The following is a 20,674-nucleotide window of genomic DNA, read 5'->3' as shown; positions in this document are numbered from 1 at the left end:
TATTGAATACCGTCGCACTCAGACGTAGAAGGATTCTTCATGGCTGTTTCCGTAACAGCTTTGTTCGACCAGTCAGGGTTGTCGGCCCCGAACCTGGAGGACCCGTGGACCACTCTCAGTCTGGCCTCTACCCTTTGACCCTGTTTGGCATGGATGACCCTCCCAAGAGCCAAAGCACAAGGCCCTGACTCCAGCCAACGCAGCTCTCCGGGTCGTTGAGGCAGGCAAGTCTCCAAACCCTGCGACAAGGTTGTGATCCTCTTGGAGGAAGGTAGCTATAAGCACAACGCCATTACAGCACCACTCGTCTGGGTTCGGTTCCCACTGCTGCCTGCAAGGAGTGTGTACGTTTTCCCTGGTGGCCGCATGGGTTTCCTCCAGGTGCTCCGGTTTCCTCCCACAGTCCAAAGACGGACCGGTTAGCAGGTTAATTGGTCACATGGATGTAAATGGGCTAAGGGCCTGTTTTAGGGCTGTATCTCCAAGTAATATAAAAAGAAAATAAGGACTGGGAAATTGAATATCCCTTCTCGTGACATGTCTTTCCCTCCTTCCGGTGGGCTTCACGGAAAGGGAAGAAGAATGTCCCAGGACTTGTGTAAGATGCGCTGAGGCTTACAAAGAGGGACTAGCGGTGGACCCCCTTGGCTGCGCCCCGAGTGTCAGGTTACCTCGGCGTTTCTTCGGTGCCTCTGGAGGAAGCAGCGGACGTCTCCATGGGGCATGAAGGGGAGGATCACCATCGGAACTGGCACCTGCTCCTCGAGGCAGTCCTCGATCGACACCCCTACGGGGCACAAGGGCAGGAGGTTACCAGTTTATCTGCAGACCGGTCCTGACCCACCCCGAAACGCCGGCAGTTCTTCACCTCCCTCGGGTGATCTTCCGGCAAACACTCAGCCGCACCAGCACGCGAGGAGAGCCTCCATCTCTGTCACCCATGAGGTGGTGTGTTCCAGACTCCAGGTACCCTCTGGCTGAGGTCTCCTCGCAGCCTCCTAAACCTTGTTTAGACCCCTAGTAAGGAGAAAGGTTTCATACTACACAGCCTGTCTCGGCCCCGTGTTATTTTTACACACCTCAGCCATTTTACCTGCGGTTTCCTCTGCTTCGTCATACTTTTTCCCTGGTCAATACCTCATTCTCCAACCTAACAGTACAAACCTCAATTTCTCTCACAGCTGGTAATTTCTCCCCCTTCCCCCTTTTTCCATTCTTCATCCTGCTTCTCCTTGCCTGCCTATCGCCTCCATCTTGTTCCCCCTCCTCCTCTCCAATCAGATTCCTCCTTCTTCAGCCCTTCACCTCTTCAACCAATCACCTCCCAGCTTCTTATTTCATCAGCTTGTAACTCCTTCCCCACACCTTCTGCTCCCTGAAGGGTCTCGGCCCAAGACATCGGCTGTTTATTCCCCTCTACGGATGCCGCCTGGCCTGCCGAGTCCCCTCGCACTTGATGTGTGTTTCTCAGTTCAGGCTCTTCAGTAGAATTAGTGGGGTCCCATCAGTAGGAGGGTCCTTAGCGGGTGGCCAGAAAGCTCTGGAGAAAGAGGCTCACCCAGAGAGAGGCAGACGTTGAGCTTCGCCCCCAGGAATTATCCCTAAACAGTCAGGCCCTGCGGAGCGTTAAGTGGCATCAGGGGTCAGAATTGAACCTGGGGGGGTTGTTTATAGACAGCAGAGAGATCAAGAAACTGGGTTGACTTGCATTGTGCTCACTCTTATTTTAATCCCTTCCTTAGTGTTGCTGAAGCTAAGGTTTTCGGACACCCGTGCCACAGGTTTTGCAAACGACTGTACAGGGAATGCATTTCATACCGATAAGTCTGAGGACGTTTGGGTGGTCGAAGGCTTGCATCAGCTCTGCCTCCCTCAGGAACAGCTCCAGTTCCGGCTTCGAATAGAGACCCTCTGGAAGAGGAGGAGAGAGCGTCAAAGCTGTGAAATGCAAGCTGGGTCACGGAGGCTGCAGGAACCTGGTTCTGGGGCCCCAGGTTGGTGGTGGATGCCTCTGCATTGCTGTCAGAACATTAGAACAAGGAATTGCAGGCACAGTTGGCAAGCCGTCCCACCAAGAATGATTTGGAATTATTGTGGGATATTTCTCACCTTCATCCCAAAGTGATCATCAAAGCCATTTTCCAGACCTCTTATACAGTATATCCCAATGGAGGATAGTTTTTCTCATCCTGCTCAACCCCAACAGGCTCAGCCTCTTCCTATTCATTTCCAGCATGCTCGATTCCAATGGATGCAACCCCTTCCCGTTCACTCCCAGTACACCCACCCCTTCCCATTCACTCCCAGTATACACACCCCTTCCCGTTCACTCCAGGTACACCCACTCCTTCCCGTTCACTCCCAGTACACCCACCCCTTCCCGTTCACTCCAGGTACACCCACCCCTTCCCGTTCACTCCCAGTACACCCACCCCTTCCCGTTCACTCCTAGTACACTCACCCCTTCCCGTTCACTTCCACTGTATGTAATCTTAGTGGGTCCAGAGCAAGGATTTCCAACCTTTTTTATGTCACAGACGAATACCATTGAGCAAGGGGTCCATGAATCCCAGGTTGAGTGACACACACAGAAAATGCTGGAAGAATTCTACAGGGCAGGCGGCAACTGTGGAGGGGAATAAACAGTCGATGTTACGGGACGAGACCCTTCATCAGGGTTCATGAGTTTCAGCCTAAAAACCGTTGCCTGTTTACTCCACTCCATGGATGCTGCCTGACCTGCTGAGCTCCTCCAGCATTTTGTGTGAGTGCTGCTCTGGATTTCCAGCATCGGCAGAATCTCTTGTGTTTTAATGGATCTACCTGCTTCCTGGGGTTCCTAATCCCTTTATCCTTGGAAGTGGTAACAGCAGACATCCCTCCCTGCAATAACTCATTTCAGGGAGGTAGCACCATCAATTTGCAGGAGACTCCCAGAACTTCCGGGAGAGGTGGGATGTCTGCAATAGAGTAGCTTCTTAGCAGCTAGCCAGCTAGTTTAAATAACATTAGCTATGCTAATGAACGAATGACACCTGTTAAACTCACCTCAACATGTCCTTTACAGTCTTAACCCACCATGGGCAATGGAAAAGTCACTGTTGCAAACAGTGCAGCGAGCAACACTGTCATTATTTTTGACCCCTATTAGGCAGGGGTTTACTTCAGTGTAATCTGGGGTGACATACGTTTTATATTTTCTTTTTTTGAAACACTCTGCCAAGTTGCTCTCTCTCTTGTGGTCGCTCTCTCTCTCGCGCGCTCTCTGTCTCTCTCACGCTCTCATGCTCGCTCTCTCTCTCTCTCTCGTGGTCACTCTCTCTCGTGCGCTCTCTGTCTCTGTCATGCTCTCGTGCTCGCTCCTCTCTCTCTCTCTCACACACACGCTCTCTCTTGCTCTCTCTCGCTCACTCTAAAAGAAAATTGATTTCCAGGACATTGTATATAATTTGCGGGCATCAGGGAGCCTCTATTAATATGTGGGAGACTCCTGGAACTTCCGGGAGAGGTGGGATGTCTGGAACAGGTAGATAATGACTTCAGGAAGGCCTATGGGCCTTTGGTAGTCAGGGCACTGAATACAGAACTAGGGAGGTGATGCTCCAACTTCATAAATCTTGGACAGCGCAGCGCGAGGTCCTGGTGACCACGCGAGAGGAAGGATGCGATCATGCTAGAGAAGATGCAGAGGAGACAACCCGGGACTGGGGAAGTTCAGGTGCCAGGGGAGAAGGAGGAATGGTGACATTTGAAAGAAAGCTGGATCAGTGGACGAGAAGAAAGGGTTTGTCGTGCTGTGAGGGGTGAAGGTGGGGGGGAGTGGGGTGAGGTGAGTTCCTCCCACCGAGAGATAGTACAGTCTCAGCAGGCTGAATGGCCTCCGGTCTTGCTGTAACCAACATGTGACGTAGGATAATACTAAAAAGGTGAACTTAAATTGGAGAATTTGCTTATTGCTGTTACACATTCTGAGGTGCACGAGAACCGTGTCTCGCATTCCCATTGTTATTGCTGTTCATCTCCGCTCCCTGTGGCGCGGCGGGCAGCAGCCTGACCGTTTCTTTCGCTTTCTTGCCTGTTTTTTTTTAAGCAAGTTGCCAACTCAATGCTCAACCCAGCACGGGTGGAAAGCAAAGGAGCAGGCCCTTCAGCCGGAAGTGAAAGGGTTAACGCGTGAGGAGCTTTTGACGGATCCGGGCCTGAACTGCCTGAAGCTCGGAAGAATGAGGGGGGATATCGCTGAAACCTACTGAATACTGAAAGGCCCAGACGGAGAGGACACGGAGAGAATGTTTCCTGTAGTGGGGAGTCCAGGATCGGGGGCACAGCCTCAGATTCGAGGGGCAGCCGTTCAGAAACGGGGTGGGAAGGAATTGCCTTTAGCCCGAGGGTGGTGGAACTGTGGAAGTCGCTGCCACGAACAGCTATGGAGGCCAAGGCCAAATCGGAGGTTGATTCGTCAGGGCGGCAAAGCTTCTGGGTGAAGGCAGGAGAATGGGGCTGAGGGGGGGGCAATCTGCCAAGGTGGAATGGCAGAGCAGACTCGATGGGCTGAATGGCCTGATTTTGCTCCTGTGTCTTATGGCTGAAGGGCCTGCTTGTTTGCTGTACACGTGTTACACGTAAGTGCTGGAAGGTGTGATTAGTTAAAAAACAACACTTTCTTGAATGCCACGGACAAGTTCTAACTTTTCTTTAATTCTAGGTTCCAGTGGACCAACAAAGGATTAAATGGTCTCAGTCTGGGCAATTTTACTTCGAGTTGCTGCAAAGTACTGTACCTCTCTCACCCAACGAGCCTGCGCCACTCAACTCCACCCACGTGACCAATTAAACCACCGGACTGTACGTCTCTGGCACGCGGGGGAAACCCACGCGGTCACGGGGGGGGGGGGTGGCAGCATGCAAACACCTCACAGGCCAGCCGCGGCGGGAATCGAACCCCGCGGCCAATTTTTTTTTAAAAGAGAAGAGCTCGTTCCCAGTACAGCAGTCACCGGCCGCGCCCGTGAAGATCTGACCCCCGCCAAGTTGGAACTTACGTTTCATCATCTTCACCGCGACACATAAGCCAAAGCTACCGGTTTGCATCAGCGTCCCGCGGTAGACGGAGCCGAACTCTCCTGAAAGTCAGGATTATGAAGTAGCATCAATCACCAGACTAGTAAATATTAGTTCCTCCTTTTACGGCTCGAAGGCTAAAAGGTTTTTTTTTTGCCCATCCACCAAATGCTTGGAATAGTTTCGAGGGACGTGGCCCCTCTAGAAGGTTTGGCACGGCCAACTGCGAAGGCCCTGGGACAGTGAGCCGGAAAGACCGAGGATGGAGACGGTCGGAAGCTCCGGCGGGAACACAGAGCAGTAGGGATGGGACGTGGATCTGGCCAGACCATTAAACAGCTGCTGGTTCAGGTGGAGGGGTCAGCAGTAGGAAAAAAAGGCAGGCAATCTCAAGTCCCTGGAGATCTATCCTGAGCCCAACGTACCCATCCAATTACGAAGAAGTCACACCAGAGGCCATGTCATTAGGGGTCTCAGGAGATTTGGTACGTCACCAAGGACTTCAGCAAATTTCTACAGATATCCCGTGGACAGCGTTCTACTGCTTGCATCATAGTCTGGTATAGAAACATAGAAAATAGGTGCAGGAGTAGGCCATTCGGCTCTTCAAGCCTGCACCGCCATTCAGTATGATCATGGCTGATCATCCAACTCAGGACCCTGTACCTGCCTTCTCTCCATACCCCCTGATCCCTTTAGCCACAAGGGCCATATTTAACTCCCTCTTAAATATAGCCAATGAACTGGCCTCAACTGTTTCCTGTGGCAGAGAATTCCACAGATTCACCACTCTCTGTGTGAAGAAGTTTTTCTTCATCTCAGTCCTAAAAGGCTTCCCCTTTATCCTTAAACTGTGACCCCTCATTCTGGACTTCCCCAACATCGGGAACAATCTTCCTGCATCTAGCCTGTCCAATCCCTTTAGGATTTTATACATTTCAATCAGATCCCCCCTCAATCTTCTAAATTCCAGAGAGAATAAGCCTAGTGGATCCAGTCTTTCTTCATATGAAAGTCCTGCCATCCCAGGAATCAATCTGGTGAACCTTCTTTGTACTCCCTCTATGGCAAGAATGTCTCTCCTCAGATTAGGGGACCAAAACTGCACACAATACTCCAGGTTTGGTCTCACCAAGGCCTTGTACAACTGCAGTAGTACCTCCCTGCTCCTGTACTCCAATCCTCTCGCTATAAATGCCAGCATACCATTCGCCTTTTTCACTGCCTGCTGTACCTGCATGCCCACTTTCAATGACTGGTATATAATGACACCCAGGTCTCGTTGCACCTCCCCTTTTCCTAATCGGCCACCATTCAGATAATAATCTGCTTTCCTGTTCTTGTCACCGAAGTGGATAACCTCACATTTATCCACATTAAACTGCATCTGCCATGAATTTGCCCACTCACCCAACCTATCCAAGTCACCCTGCATCCTCTTAGCATCCTCCTCACAGCTAACACTGCCGCCCAGCTTCGTGTCATCTGCAAACTTGGAGATGCTGCATTTAATTCCCTCGTCTAAGTCATTAATATACATTGTAAACAGCTGGGGTCCCAGCACTGAGCCTTGCGGTACCCCGCTAGTCACTGCCTGGAGGGCGGCCGCTGCACAGTGTAGGAAAACGCTGCAGAGGGCTGTAAGGTCATCCAGCTCCCTTCCGGAAGCTAGCCTCCCTATCCTGCTGCACGTTTTCAAAAGGCAATGCCTCAAGTTCTGACGCGGGTTGTACTCATCCAGCTGTCAGTGCTGTCAGGGGATAGAGGGTAACCAACACACACAAGGGATAGGACGAATGAGGGCACCCACTGGTGAACACTCCACAAGGGGGGTGGTGGCTTAGCTGTTAATGCAATCGCTTTACGGCGTCAATGATCACCAATCTGGGTCCAATTCTCTCCTCTGTCTATAAGGGGACTGTATGTCCTCCCCACAACCGCATGGGTTTTTTCCGAATTTCTCCCACAGTCCAAAGACGTACGGTTAGGGCCAGTGGGTTGTGGGCATGCCATGTCGGCGCCAGCGGCGTGGCGGCCATTTTTCTTGTTGCCGTTTGGCGTGGTTTGTTAGCTTGTTTAGTGCGGGTGGGGTTTGGGGGGGTTGATGTTCTTGTTGTGTTTTGTTAGGTTTTTTTTCCATTGGGGGGTGGTGGTTTGGGGGTTGACAACCGTGCCACCATTCTTTTTTTGTGTGGGGGTGTGGGCTTCGTGTTTTCCCTTTGAACGACTTCCGTGGCTTTTCTTTGTCCCGTGACTATCTGGAGAAGACGAGTCTCCGGGTTGTATGCCGCATACTTTGATCATAAATGAACCTCTGAACCTTTTTGAACTCTTGCGGGCTGCCCCCTCCCACCCCGCCCCGCACAATTCTCAGACTGCGTTGGCCCTGCATCGGGACTCGTGAAGTCTCGGCCCGAAACGTCAACTGTTCACTCCTCTCCATAGGTGCTGCCTGACCTGCTGAGTTCCTCCAGCATTTTGTGTGTGTTAAAGATCTCCAGCATCTGCAGAATCTCTTGTGCTATATGGCATTCATCTACTCCCTGATTTGGATGTGACTTTTTCAGACGCTATATCAAGGAAGAGCGTGGGAGATCTATCTAATATCCTAGCACCAATAATCACCTCTTCAACCAATGGCAAAAGGGGAGATAAACCAATCATTTCTTCATTGCTTTGTGCAACTGATGCAGTATCTAACTACAACATTTCCAAAGTACGCCATTTGGCTCATAGCAAGTTGGAATGCAACTCTGCCATGAAAGGTCCCGCAGCTGGCTGCGAAAGGAGGATGGTTGGGCATGGGGGGGTGAGGAACCCCATCCCATAAAAACCCAGAGTAACAGAGACGCCAACAGAAGCTCCAAAGACCTCTTTCCTGAGAGAGGAAGGATCTTCGAAGGTGGGCGACAACTGGCGACAAGTTGACAGACCGGCCCAGGAAAAGTGAACTCTGGCAATCTGCTGTCAGAGATGGAGGGAGATGGGGGAGATGGGAGGAGATAGGGGCAGATAGGGAGATGGAGGGAGATGGGGGGAGATGGGAGGAGATGGGGGGAGATGGGAGGAGATGGGGGCAGATGGGGAGAGATGGAGGGAGATGGAGATGGAGGGAGATGGAGGGAGATGGAGGGAGATGGGGGAGATGGGGAAGATGGGGATGGGGGAGATGGGGGAGATGGGGGATGGAGAAATGGAGGGAGATGGGGAGAGATGGGGAGATGGGGAGACTGGAGAAGGGGAGAAAGGGGGAAACGGGGAGATGGGGTGATGGAGAGACAGGGGGAAATGAGGAGAGATGGGGTGGTGGGGAAATGGAAGGAGCGGGAGGGGCAGGGGCAGGTTGGGATGCCCCCAAGTTACACAATATAAATTCATGCCTCTCCTTGCCTACCTGTACCAAGAAGCTGGGCCAGGGACAGGGAACGCCGATCCACCATCACCTTCTCCAGGTTGAGTCTCAGAGAGCTGCTGATTCCCAAGAGCTTCACTAGAAACAGAGCAGAGTCCGGTCAGAGAGCAGCGAGCAACGAGGAGGTGAGCTTGCTGAGGGGCAAGTGGAAGCAGCACACAAGGAAGGGCGAGAGCAAGTAGGAAGAAACGCAAGCACTCGAGGAAAAGGAGTTGGCCTCTCTGACCTGACCCACCATTCAATATAATCATGGCCGTTCCAACTTGACCCTGGATCCTCAGAGGCTGGTGAGCAAGCCATGTTGGTGCCAGAAACAAGGCGACACTTGGAGGCTGCCCCCAGCAAATCCTCAGACTGTGTTGGTGGTTGACGCAAACAAAACATTTCACTGACTGTTTCGAAGTACACATGAAAAAAATAAATCTAATCTTCACGTAGTTTTAGACTTAGATTTATTTTCAACTTCATTGTCATTGTGCCGAGTGCAGATACAAAGCCAATGAAATGCAGTTAGCATCTGACCAGAAATGCAAAGAATTGTGTTATTTACAAAATAACTGCGAATAAAAAGTAAGTGCTACAGCACACAAATATAAAAGTTCTGAGACAGTACAATATGGATGCAATACTGCTTAGCGCTGTGATGTGAGGTTCAGCAGGGTCACAGCCTCAGGGAAGAAGCTCTTCCTGTGCCTGCTGGTGCGGGAGCGGAGGATCCTGTAGTGCCTACCGGACGGGCGGAGAGTAAAAAGTCCATGGTTAGGGTGAGATGCATCCCCGATAATGCTTTTCACCCTGCCCAGGCAGCGTTTATGGTAGATGTTCTCAATGGTGGGCAATTGAGTGCCGATAATCCGCTGGGCAGTTTTCACCGCATGCTGGAGTGCTTTGCGGTCCGATACGGGACAGTTGCCATACCGCACTGAGATGCAGTTGGTGAGTATGCTCTCAATGGTACAGCAGTAAAAGTCCGTCAGTATCCTGGGGCAGAGGTGAGCTTTCTTGATGCTCCGCAGGAAATAAAGGCACTGTTGCCCCTTTTTAATCAGGATGGAGGAGTTCAGGGACCAGATGAGATCCTCGGAAATGTGGACACCAAGGAATTTGAAGCTTGATACACGCTCCATTACAGCTCCGTTGATGTAGATGGGGACGTGAGTGTGACTCCTGGCATGCCTGAAGTCCACAATGATCTCCTTGGTCTTCTGGGTGTTTACGGCCAGATTGTTGTCGGCACACCACACGGCCAGGTGCTGAACCTCGTCCCTGTAGGCAGTCTCGTCATCTCCACTGATCAGGCCAACCACCATGGTGTCATCTGTGAACTTGATTATGGAGTTAGAACCATGTACAGGAACATAGTCATAGGTGAAAAGGGAGTACAGAAGAGGGCTCAGCACACAGCCTTGAAACACGCTGGTGTTCAGGGTGAGAGTGGAGGAGGAGAGGTTGTCTAACTTAACCAGTTGGGGTCTGTTAGTCAGAAAGTCCAAGGTCCAATTGCAGAGAGATGAGCTGATACTGAGCTGGCGAAGTTTGCTTGGAGGGGATCACAGTATTGAATGCCGAACTAAGGTCAATGAACAGCATTCTGACGTAAGAGTTGGGGCTGTCCAGGTGGGTCAGGGCAGAGTGAAGTGCCGTGGAGATGGCGTCCTCTGTTGACCTGTTGGTGCGATAGGCAAATTGACGGGGGTCCAGGGTACTGGGCAGACAGGATTTCAGATGTGATAGAACCAGTCTCTCAAAGCACTTTGCTCAAAATGCGCTGTACTATTCTATGTATATTCTATGTTCTATATCTCCTCTTTAAATCCATTTGGTGATCTTGCCTGGACAACCATTCGGGGGAAAGGGAATACCAGGCGCCCACCATCCTCTGTGAGGAAAAGATTCCGAGGTACGGCTGTTTCAAATGCCAGACCCCTTATAAACTGCACTCGGTAGCCACTTTGTTGGGTACAGGAGTGGAACACATTGTGGTCCTCTGCTGCCTCAGTGTTTGGTGTGTTATCCATTCAATGATGCCCTTCTGCACACCTCTTTTTGCAACGCATAGTTACCTGAGTTACTGCTACCTTGGGTCCCTGTCGGCTTGAACCAGCCTGGTCTCTCTCGTGAACAAGGCATTTTCACCCACACAACCTCCGTTCACTGGATGCTTTTGGTCCGTTTTTCCCTGTAAACTCTAGAGACTGCTGTGTGTGAAACTGCCAGGAGACCAGCGGTCTCTGAGATACTCAAACCACCCCATCTGGCACCAACAATCATTCCACGGTCAAAGTCGCCCGGATCACATTTCTTCCCCCATTCAGACGTCTGGTCTGAACAACAAGTGAACCTCCTGACCGTGTCGGCGTGCTTTTATGCACTGAGTTGCTGCCACATGATTGGCTGATCAGGTATTTGCATTAACGAGCGGGTGTACCTAAGGAAGTGACCAATGAGTGTACTTCTCCTGTTTTGATTCTATCCCATTGGTGGAAATATTTCAACATCTACGAAGCTGCAGGAGCTCAACAGACCAGGTAGCGGCTATGGAAGAGAATGGACAGGCTATGTTTTGGGTCCAGGGTCTTCAGACAAGTTGGACAATCTCGACCTGAAGCATTGATTATCCACTTCCCCACCACAGATGCTGCCTGACACAGAGTTCCTCCAGCTTTTTGTGTGTCACTCTACATTCTAGCAATGCTGTTTCTTTTTAACATCTATCTTGTAATACCACTTTAGGATGTTTTACATGTCTCAGTAAGAATATGAGTCTATCCTTTTTTTTTTAGCTGTTTATGTCACAACCACGAACTCTGCGCAGGATCTCCGTGCCCTTGCTGGCGTGCTGCGCAACCACGCTCGCGAGTTTGCGCTTTCCAGCTGATTACTGTTTCATTATGGGCGGCAGTTAACTTCCCTACTTTTCATTCTAGTCTTGTCGAGACTTGACCAAAAGCGCAGCAACATTTACAATCGCTGCTTACCCTCCTCCTTGTTCAGGAAAGAGGACTACCGTTTCGACAGATGGTGTCAAGGAGCAAGGTGCATTTAATATTTAGTTATCGCTTCCATCTGCGGAGTTTGCAATTCACTTTCAGTCTAACATCAAAACCTTTGACAAACTTCTATAGATGTGTAGTGGAGAGTGCATTGACCAGTTGCATCATGGCCTGGTATGGGAACACTAATGACTTTGAATGTAAAATCCTACAGGAGGTAATGGATTTGGCCCAGCACATCATGGTAAAGCCCTCCCAAACACTCCACATCTACATGAAAAGCTGTCATAGGAAAGCTTCATCCATCATCAGAGATCCTCAGCTCTGCAATTGGATATTGGACTTCTGAACAGTAGGGAATCAGTCCGTGTGGGCAGCAATGTCTCTCGTCCCATCACGCTGAGCACTGGCGCCCTCCAAGGCTGTGTGCTCAACCCGCTGCTGACGCACAACTGAGTCACAGGATCCAGCCCAAGCCGTGTCGTCAGATTTGTGGATGACACAACAGTGTCTTACCGAGAACGATGACGAGACGGAGTATGGAGAGGAAGTGGGGCGGCTGGTGGACTGGTGTGAGAAGAACAACCCGAGCCTGAATGTGGAGAAGACAAAGGGAATCATTGTGGACTTCAGGAAGGTGTGGTCAAACCATACCCCTCTGTGAATACATGGCTCCTCCGTAGAGAGAGATAAGTGCACCAAGTTCCCGGGAGTTCACATCATGGATGAACTCACCTGGCCCCTTGATATCACCTCACTGAACAAGAAGGCACAGCAGTGCCTCCACTTCCTCAGGAGATTGAGACAGGCAAGGCTCCCACACACACCCCCCGCCCATCTTAACCGCATTTTACCGGAGCACCATTGAGAGCGTTCTGACAAGTTGCACCTCCATCTGGTCTGGGAGCAGCCGAGCATCGGACCGGAAGCCCCTACAAAGGACTGTGAGAATGGCCAAGAGGATCATAGGGGTCTCCCTACCGTCCATCGGGGACATTTATCAGGAGCGCTGCGTACGCAGGGCCCTCAGTATTATCAAGGATCCCACCCATCCATCCAGCTTCCTCTTTGACCTTCCACCATCAGGCAGGAGACTCAATGCACAAAGACAAGAACAGTCAAGATGGGAAACATCCTGAGACCATCAGGCTTCTGAATTCCCTGCTGCATCGCATTCGAACTGTCACTGGTTAATCAGTCCCATACCTGACAATATTTAATTTATGCACTTTAGTTTGCTTATTTATGCATGATTCATCTTTACTTTCATATTACCGTGTGTTTTGTGTACCGCTGTACTTTACAACCTGGTTCAGCACACACATTATGTATTTACATATACATTTTGTATACATTATATACATGTATATAGTTAAGTGGCAATAAACTTGACTTGACTTGATTTGACCACCCAGGCCATGCTCTTTTCTCACTGCTGCCATCAGGTAGAAGGTACAAGAGCCTCAGGACTCACACCACCAGGTTCAGGAACAGTTACTACCCCTCAACCATCAGGCTGCTGAACCAAAGGGGACAACCACACTCATCTATTGAGATGTCCCCACAACCAATGGTCGCACTTTAAGGACTCTTTATCTCATGTTTTTGTTATTTATTGCTAATTATTTATATCTGCATTTGCAGTTTGTTGTCTTCTGCAGCCTGGTTGATCTTTCACTGATCCTGTTTACAGTTACTATTCTATAGATTTGCTGAGTATGCCCGCAGGAAAATGAATCTCAGTTGTATATGGTGACATATATGTACGCTGATAATAAAGTTTACTTTGAACTTTGAGAGTTTTAGTTAATGACCTTGCATTTATTGGCTTTCTTTCTTTTAAATTCTGCAACAGTTCTCATTAAAGTCTGTGAAAGCTTCAGCTTCTCTCTCTCTCTGCACTTGGGTCATATCCGAACGCTTTGACAGTTTATGACAGGACAACCCTCTCATCCCTGGAATCAGTCCTGAGAACCTTTCCCAGACTTCCTCCAATGTTGGTATACCCTTTCATAAATATGATGACCAGAACTGAACACATACTAAAGATATCCTTGCACAAACACATAAACACAAGAGATTGCACAAATGCTGGAAACCCAGAGTAGAACACATAAAATGGTGGGAAACTCAGAGCAGCACACACAAAGTGGTGGGAAACTCAGCAGGTCGGTCAGCACCTGCGGAAAGGAATAAAGAGTCGACATTTCGGGCCACGCCCCTTCACCAGGACTGGAAAGGAGGAGGGAAGAAGGTAGATGGAGAAGGTTGGAGGAAGAGGAAGAAGTTCAAGCTGGAAGGTGCTAGGTGAAGATAGGTGAAGGGGAAGGTGGGTGAGCGGGGGTGAAGTGAGAAGCAGGGAGGCGATAGGTTGAAAAGGAAAAGGGCTGAAGAAGGAATCTAATTGGAGAGGAGAGTGCACCATGGGAGAATGGGAAGGAGGAGGGGCACCAGGGGGACACGATGGGCAGGTGAAGGGAAGAGAAGTGGTAAGAGGGGAGACGGAAGGGGGAGTGGAGAAAGAGAGGAGGGGGAAGGGGCAAGAAACTACCGCAAGTTAGAGAAATCGATGCTCATGCTGTCGGGTTGGAGGCCACCCAGATCGAATATGAGGTACTTCTCCTCCAGCCTGAGAGAGGCCTCATCGTGGCCGTGGACCGACACGGTGGAATGGGAACGGGAAGTGGAATTACTTTCGGTTTGCGTTACACGATAATGCTTAGCAATCTCTAAACTCCATCCCCTTTGCAATGAAGGTCAATGTCCCATTTGCCTTCCAGTCAGTCGCTGTGCCCAACTCCACCGTGAACGGTCTCAAGCCCGCCTGTGAAAGGGGGAGGGTTGGGCAACTCCCATCCCGTAAAAACTCAGAGCTGCAGAGACCTCATCTCTGGGAGAGGAGAGATCTTCGAAGATGGGCCGCACCTGAGGTACAGGTACAGGACTGACGACTCTGGCGAGCTGCAGTGGGCGGCCTATGACCAAGTAGAGGGCAGCGGGCTTGACCTTTAGCCTTTAACCTTGACCACTTGCTGCACCCACCTCTCAGCTTTTCGCGCCTGGGGCACAGAAACGCCTGGGAAGAGAGAGCAGCGGAGACGGGGAAGGACAACGGGAAGATTGGGAGGAGTGTCAAAAGAAAATCGAAACGCCGTCCGGTGGGGGGAACAGTCGGCAGCGTCAAGATACTCACACCGGTGCACTTTCGCTCGCTTCCGAAAGGTTCTCGCTGGACTGGCCGGAACCAGCTGCGATCTGTTCCCTGCTTCTTCCCTGGGAAAAAGAAGAACAATTTACTGAATTGCCTTCTCCTAAGTGACATCTGACACCGAAGAAGGGTGTTGTAGCCAAATTTTACTGACTGTGCAATACTAGGTGAACTTTTCCCACCTCAACTCTGAACTGATTCCACAACCTATAGACCCCTACAACTCACGTTCTCAGTATTATTTATTTACTCTTTTTTTTCCTGCATTTGCACAGTCTTGGTTGTTTGTCAGCCTTTGTGTGTAGTTTTTTTCCATTTGTATTTCTCAGTGCTACTGCAAATGCCTGCAAGAGAATGAATACGGTGGCATTGAAACAGCGAGCTGTTGATCATCCCCTGGCGATACCTCACTCTCCCATCGTCAGACTATTATTTAAATGGGGAAAGAATTCAAAGTTCTGAGGTGCAACGGGACTTCCCTTAAAGTTAACCTCCAGGTTGAGTCGGTAGTGAAGAAGGCAAATGCAATGTTGGCATTCATTTCTAGAGGAATAGAGTATAGGAGCAGGGATGTGATGTTGAGGCTCTATAAGGCGCTGGTGAGACCTCACTTGGAGTACTGTGGGCAGTTTTGGTCTCCTTATTTAAGAAAGGATGTGCTGACGTTGGAGAGGGTACAGAGAAGATTCACTAGAATGATTCCGGGAATGAGAGGGTTAACATATGAGGAACGTTTGTCCGCTCTTGGACTGTATTCCTTGGAGTTTAGAAGAATGAGGGGAGACCTCATAGAAACATTTCGAATGTTAAAAGGTATGGACAGAGTGGATGTGGCAAAATTGTTTCCCATGATTGGGGAGTCTAGTACGAGAGGGCATGACTTCAGGATTGAAGGGCGCCCTTTCAGAACAGAAATGCGAAGAAATTTTTTTAGTCAGAGGGTGGTGAATCTATGGAATTTGTTGCCACAGGCAGCAGTGGAGGCCAAGTCATTGGGTGCATTTAAGGCAGAGATTGATAGGTATCTGAGTAGCCAGGGCATCAAAGGTTATGGTGAGAAGGCGGGTCAGTGGGACTAAATAGGATAAGATGGATCAGCTCATGATAAAATGGCGGAGCAGACTCAATGGGCCGAATGGCCTACTTCTGCTCCTTTGTCTTATGGTCTTATGGTGAGAGAGAGCCCGTGGACGGTAACCTGTTGGGGTGGACAGTGGTTTTTGATGGACTTTAGATCATAGTCTCTTTGGGGGGCTTGGGTGGTGGTGGGGGGGGTGGGTGGCTGACACCTTTTGCTCAGGCAGGTGGGAGAGGGGGAGGGAGGAGGATTGACAGTTAGCTGCTGCTTGTGCGTAGGACGGGGGGGGAGGGAGGCTTTGGGGCTCTAATGTTATCCTGTCATTCTTTGGGGTTTTTGCTTTCGTTTTGTGGATGTCTGCAGAGAGTAAGAATTTCAGATGGGATACATTCTCTGATAATTAAATGGAACCAATGAAATTCACCTTGAACTTTGAACAAGGAGCCTGAAAAGGGATACAGATGGGGGTGCAAGTGATTTGTAAGGTGATGAGCCTGCATACGATTTGTAAGGAGATGAGTATGCAAGCAATTTGTAAAGAGGTGAGTGTGCAAGCGATTTGTCAGGAGGTGAGTGTGCAAGTGATTTGTAAGGAGATGAGTGTGCGAGTGATTTGAAAGGAGATGAGTGTGCATGTGATGTGTAAGGAAATGGGTGTGTGAGTGATCTGTAAGGAGATCAGTGTGCGAGCAATTTGTGAGGAGATTAGTGTGTGATTGATTTGAAAGGAGACGCGTGTGCACGCGATTTGGAAGGAGGTGAGTGTGCAAGTGATTTGAAAGGAGATGAGTGTGCAAGCAATTTGTAAGGAGATGAGTGTGCAAGAAATTTGTAAGGAAATGAGTGTGCAATGATTTGAAAAGAGATGATCATACAACCAATTTGTAAGGAGGTGAGTATGCAAGAAATTTGTAAGGAGATGAGTATGCAAGTGATTTGGAAGGAGATGAGCGTGCAACACATTTGCAAAGAGATGAGTGTGCGAGCGATCTGTAAGGAGATGAGTGTGCAAGAGATTTGGAAAGAGGTGAGTGTGTGAGCGATTTGAAAAGAGGTGAGTGTGCAAGCCATTTGTAAGGAGATGATTGTGCGAGCAATTTGTAAGGAGGTGTGAGCTTATCCAACTCGTTACAGAGACTAGAAATGTGGAGTACTGCTTTAGATGGAAAGGTATGGAATGGAGCTCTACAAAGGAACTGGTGTCCTCGTCTAGGATACAGAGTTAGCTTACTGCTGGAGCAAATAGTGATGAGGATAAATGGGTTGTTGGTCTTTATTGTGGAGTAAAATGTATTTATTTACTGGGATACAGCATAAAATAGGCCCTTCCAGCCCTTCACCCAAGTCATTGGATGTATTTAAGGCAGAGACTGATAGATATCTGAGTAGCCAGGGCATCAAAGGTTATGGTGAGAAGGCGGGGGAGTGGGACTAAATAGGATAAAATGGATCAGCTCATGATAAAATGGCGGAGCAGACTCGATGGGCCAAATGGCCGACTTCTGCTCCTTTGTCTTATGGTCTTATAGTCTTATGGTCTTCACGCTATCAGCTGAGCAACCCCCCGATTTAAACCCAGCCTAATCACGGGACAACTTACAATGACCAATTAACCTACCAACCGGCACGTATTTGGTCTTTGAGGGGAAACCGGGGCACCCGGAGGAAACCCACGCGGTCACGGGGGAGAGAAGGTACAAGCTCCTTACGGGCAGTGGCGGGAATCAAACCGGGGTCGCCGGTACTGTGAAGCTTTATACGTTAACCACCACCATGACGCCCTAAATGAAGGTAGTCTTGCTACAACTTGAACAACTTGAAACATCAACTGTTTACTCTTTTCCATAGATGTTGCCTGGCCTGCTGAGTTCCTCCAGCATTTTGTGTGTGTGTGTGTGTGTGTTGCTTGTCTTTCCAGCATCTGCAGATTTTCTCTTGTTTGGGCACAATTTTAAGGCGATTGGAGGAAACTGGGTGGGGGGGGGAATGTCAACACAAAATACTCTGCAGATGCTGGGGTCAAAGCGACACTCACGGCATGCTGGAGGAACTCAGCAGGTCGGGCAGCATCCGTGGAAACGATCAGTCGATGTTTCGGGCCGGAACCCTTCATCAGGACTGAAGAGGGAGGGGACAGAGGCCCTATAAAGAAGGTGGGGGGAGGGTGGGAAGGAGAAGGCTGGTAGGAATGTCAGATGGAAGTTTTTTTTTACACAGAGTGTTGGGTGTGTGGAACGTCCTGCCAGAGGTGGTGGTAGAGGCAGATACATCAGGGACATTTAAGAAACTCCTAGATAGGCACATGAATGATAGAAAAATGGAGGGTTATATAGGAAGGAAGGGTTAGATTGATCTCAAAGTAGGTTGAAAGGTCAGTACAACATTGCGGGCCGAAGGGCCTGTACTGTGCAGTAGAGCTCTATGTAATATGACAACTAGCAGGAGTAAACAAAGGAGATCACTTGACCTCTCAAAACTAGTCTGTTACTCAGTAAGATTGTGATTTTTCTGGCCAACTCCAAAAATGATTCACAGCAAAGATTCAGTTATCTATATTCAGCAACTGGGTGGCCACACCTCGCTGGGATAGAGGATTCTAAACACTCACAGTCGTCTGGGAAATTTTTTTTTCTCTCTCGTCTGTGCCTTTAACAGCCATCATTTGTCCTGCAATGACTCTCCGTGGTCACTTTCCGAGCTCCTTCCTGCGTGTATTTCTGTGCGTTCGCGGTCTTCTGCTGCTGTAGCCCGTCCACTTCGAGGTTCGAGGTGTTGGCATTCAGAGATGCTCTTCTGCACACCGCTGTTGTAACGTGTGGTTATTTGAGTTACTGTCCCTTTCCTGTCAGCTTGAACCAGTCTGGCCATTCTCCTCCGACCTCTCTCATAAACGAGGCATTTTCACCCACAGAACTGTTGCTCACTGCATGTTTTTTTTGCTTTTTTGCAAACAAAGGAAAAAAGTCTCTGCAAATTCCAGAGCTTGAGCTCGGAACATTTTTATGCCATGAATCCCGACCAGTAATTAAAAAGTCCGCGGACACCAGACTGCTCTGGAGACTGTTCTGTGTGAAAATCGCAGGAGATCAGCAGTTTCTGAGATACTCAAACCACCCCGTCTGGCACCCACAATCATTTCACCGTCAAACTCAGTTAGATCACATTTCTTCCCCCATTCTGATGTTTGGTCTGAACGGCAACTGAACTTCTTGGCCGTGTCCGCATGCTTTTATGCATTGAGCTGCTGCCAGATGATTGGCTAATTAGAGATTTGCATTAATGAGTGGGTGTTCAGGCGTGGCTAATAAAATGGCCGTTAAATATACATTCCCCCAAGCATGGATGAAAGGAAAATGGAGGGCTACGTGGGAAGGCAGGGTTAGATTGATCTTGGAGCAGGTTAAAGTGTCTGCACAACATTGTGGGCTGAAGGGCCTGTACTGTGCAGGACTGTTTGACGCTCTAATACTAGGTACCTGCACTAGGGAAGATGTCCTCTCTCCAGCCAACATGTCTTCCCCTCAGGATCTTATCCGTTTCAATCAGATCACCTCTAATGCTTTAAATCGCTCACACAGGCCAAGGCATTCCACATAAGACAGCCAATTCATACAATGAATCATTTTACTGAATCACCACTAGTGCAGACAGCTGACAGGAAGGCGACAGTAACTCTAATAACCACACGTTACAACAGCGGTGTGCAGACGAGCATCTCTGAACGCACAACACCTCGAACCTCGAAGTGGACGGGCTACAGCAGCAGAAGACCGTGAACGCACAGAAATACACGCAGGAAGGAGCTCGGAAAGTGACCACAGAGACTCATGGCAGGACAAATGATGGCTATTAAAGGCACAGACGAGAAAAAATTTACTTTTTTCCCCCCAGACAACTGTGAGTGTTTAGAATCCTCTATCCCAGCGAGGTGTGGCCACCCAGTTGCTGAATATAGATAACTGAATCTTTGCTATGAATCATTTTTGGAGTTGGCCAGAAAAATCACAGCCTTACTGAATAACAGACTAGTTTTGAGAGGTCAAGTGATCTGCTCCTATTACATAGAGTTCTAAAGCACAGTACAGGCCCTTCAGCCCACAATACTGTGCTAGCATTTCAACCTACTTTGAGGCCAATCTAACCTTTCCTTCCTGTATAACCCTCCATTTTTCTATCATTCATGTGCCTATCTAGGAGTTTCTTAAATGTCCCTGATGTATCTGTCTCTACCACCACCTCCGGCAGGACGTTCTACACATCCAGCACGCTGTGTAAAAAAACTTACATCTGACATTCCTACCAGCCTCCTCCTTCCCACCCTCCCCCCACCTTCTTTATAGGGCCTCTGCCCCCTCCCTCTACAGTCCTGACGAAGGGTTCCGGCCCGAAACGTTGACCGATCGCTTCCACGGATGCTGCCCGACCTGCTGGGTTCCTCCAGCGTGTTGTGAGTGTTGCTTTGACCCCAGCATCTGCAGAGTATTTTGTGCTGACATTCCCCGCCCCCCCCCACACCCACTTTCCTCCAATAGCCTTAAAATTGTGCCCAAACAAGAGAAAATCTGCAGATGCTGCAAACACGAGCAACGCACACACACACAAAATGATCAGCATCTATGGAAAAGAGTACAGTCCAGTTTCAGGCTGAGTTCCTCCAACATTGTGTGTGTGTGTGTGTGTGTGTGTGTGTGTGTGTGTGTGTGTGTGTGTGTGTGTTTGTTTTGTTAAAATTGTGGCTCCCTCCCCTCATATCAGCGATTTCCACCCTGAGGAAAAAGTCTCCAGCTGATCATTCAATCTGCACCTCATCATCTTGTACCCCTCTATCAAGTCACCTCTCATCCTCCTTCACTCCAAGGAGAAAAGCCCTCGCTTGCCCAGCCTCTACTTATAAAACGTGCTCTCCAACCCAGGCAGCATCC

The 20,674-nt window shown here is 49.4% G+C and overlaps 1 protein-coding gene across 2 annotated transcripts in view; it reads right to left on the bottom strand.

Annotated features, from left to right (window-relative positions):
• LOC140188841 (tyrosine-protein kinase receptor UFO-like) overlaps positions 1 to 20,674 on the bottom strand; it is an 87,448-nt gene that overhangs the window by 25,489 nt on the left and 41,285 nt on the right. For both annotated transcript variants that reach the window (XM_072245493.1, XM_072245494.1), the window contains exons 5-9: positions 14,660 to 14,739; positions 8,456 to 8,551; positions 5,043 to 5,123; positions 1,819 to 1,911; positions 672 to 787 (exon numbers count right to left, since the gene is read on the bottom strand). In XM_072245493.1, the coding sequence (XP_072101594.1) occupies positions 672 to 787; positions 1,819 to 1,911; positions 5,043 to 5,123; positions 8,456 to 8,551; positions 14,660 to 14,739 (466 nt within the window). The remainder of the gene's footprint in view (positions 1 to 671; positions 788 to 1,818; positions 1,912 to 5,042; positions 5,124 to 8,455; positions 8,552 to 14,659; positions 14,740 to 20,674) is intronic.

The sequence above is a fragment of the Mobula birostris genome, chromosome 28, assembly GCF_030028105.1.
Source record: "Mobula birostris isolate sMobBir1 chromosome 28, sMobBir1.hap1, whole genome shotgun sequence".
Classification (NCBI taxonomy): domain Eukaryota; kingdom Metazoa; phylum Chordata; class Chondrichthyes; order Myliobatiformes; family Myliobatidae; genus Mobula; species Mobula birostris.
Note: the sequence above shows the minus strand (reverse complement) of the source record. Positions and strands in the feature narration are given on the sequence as shown.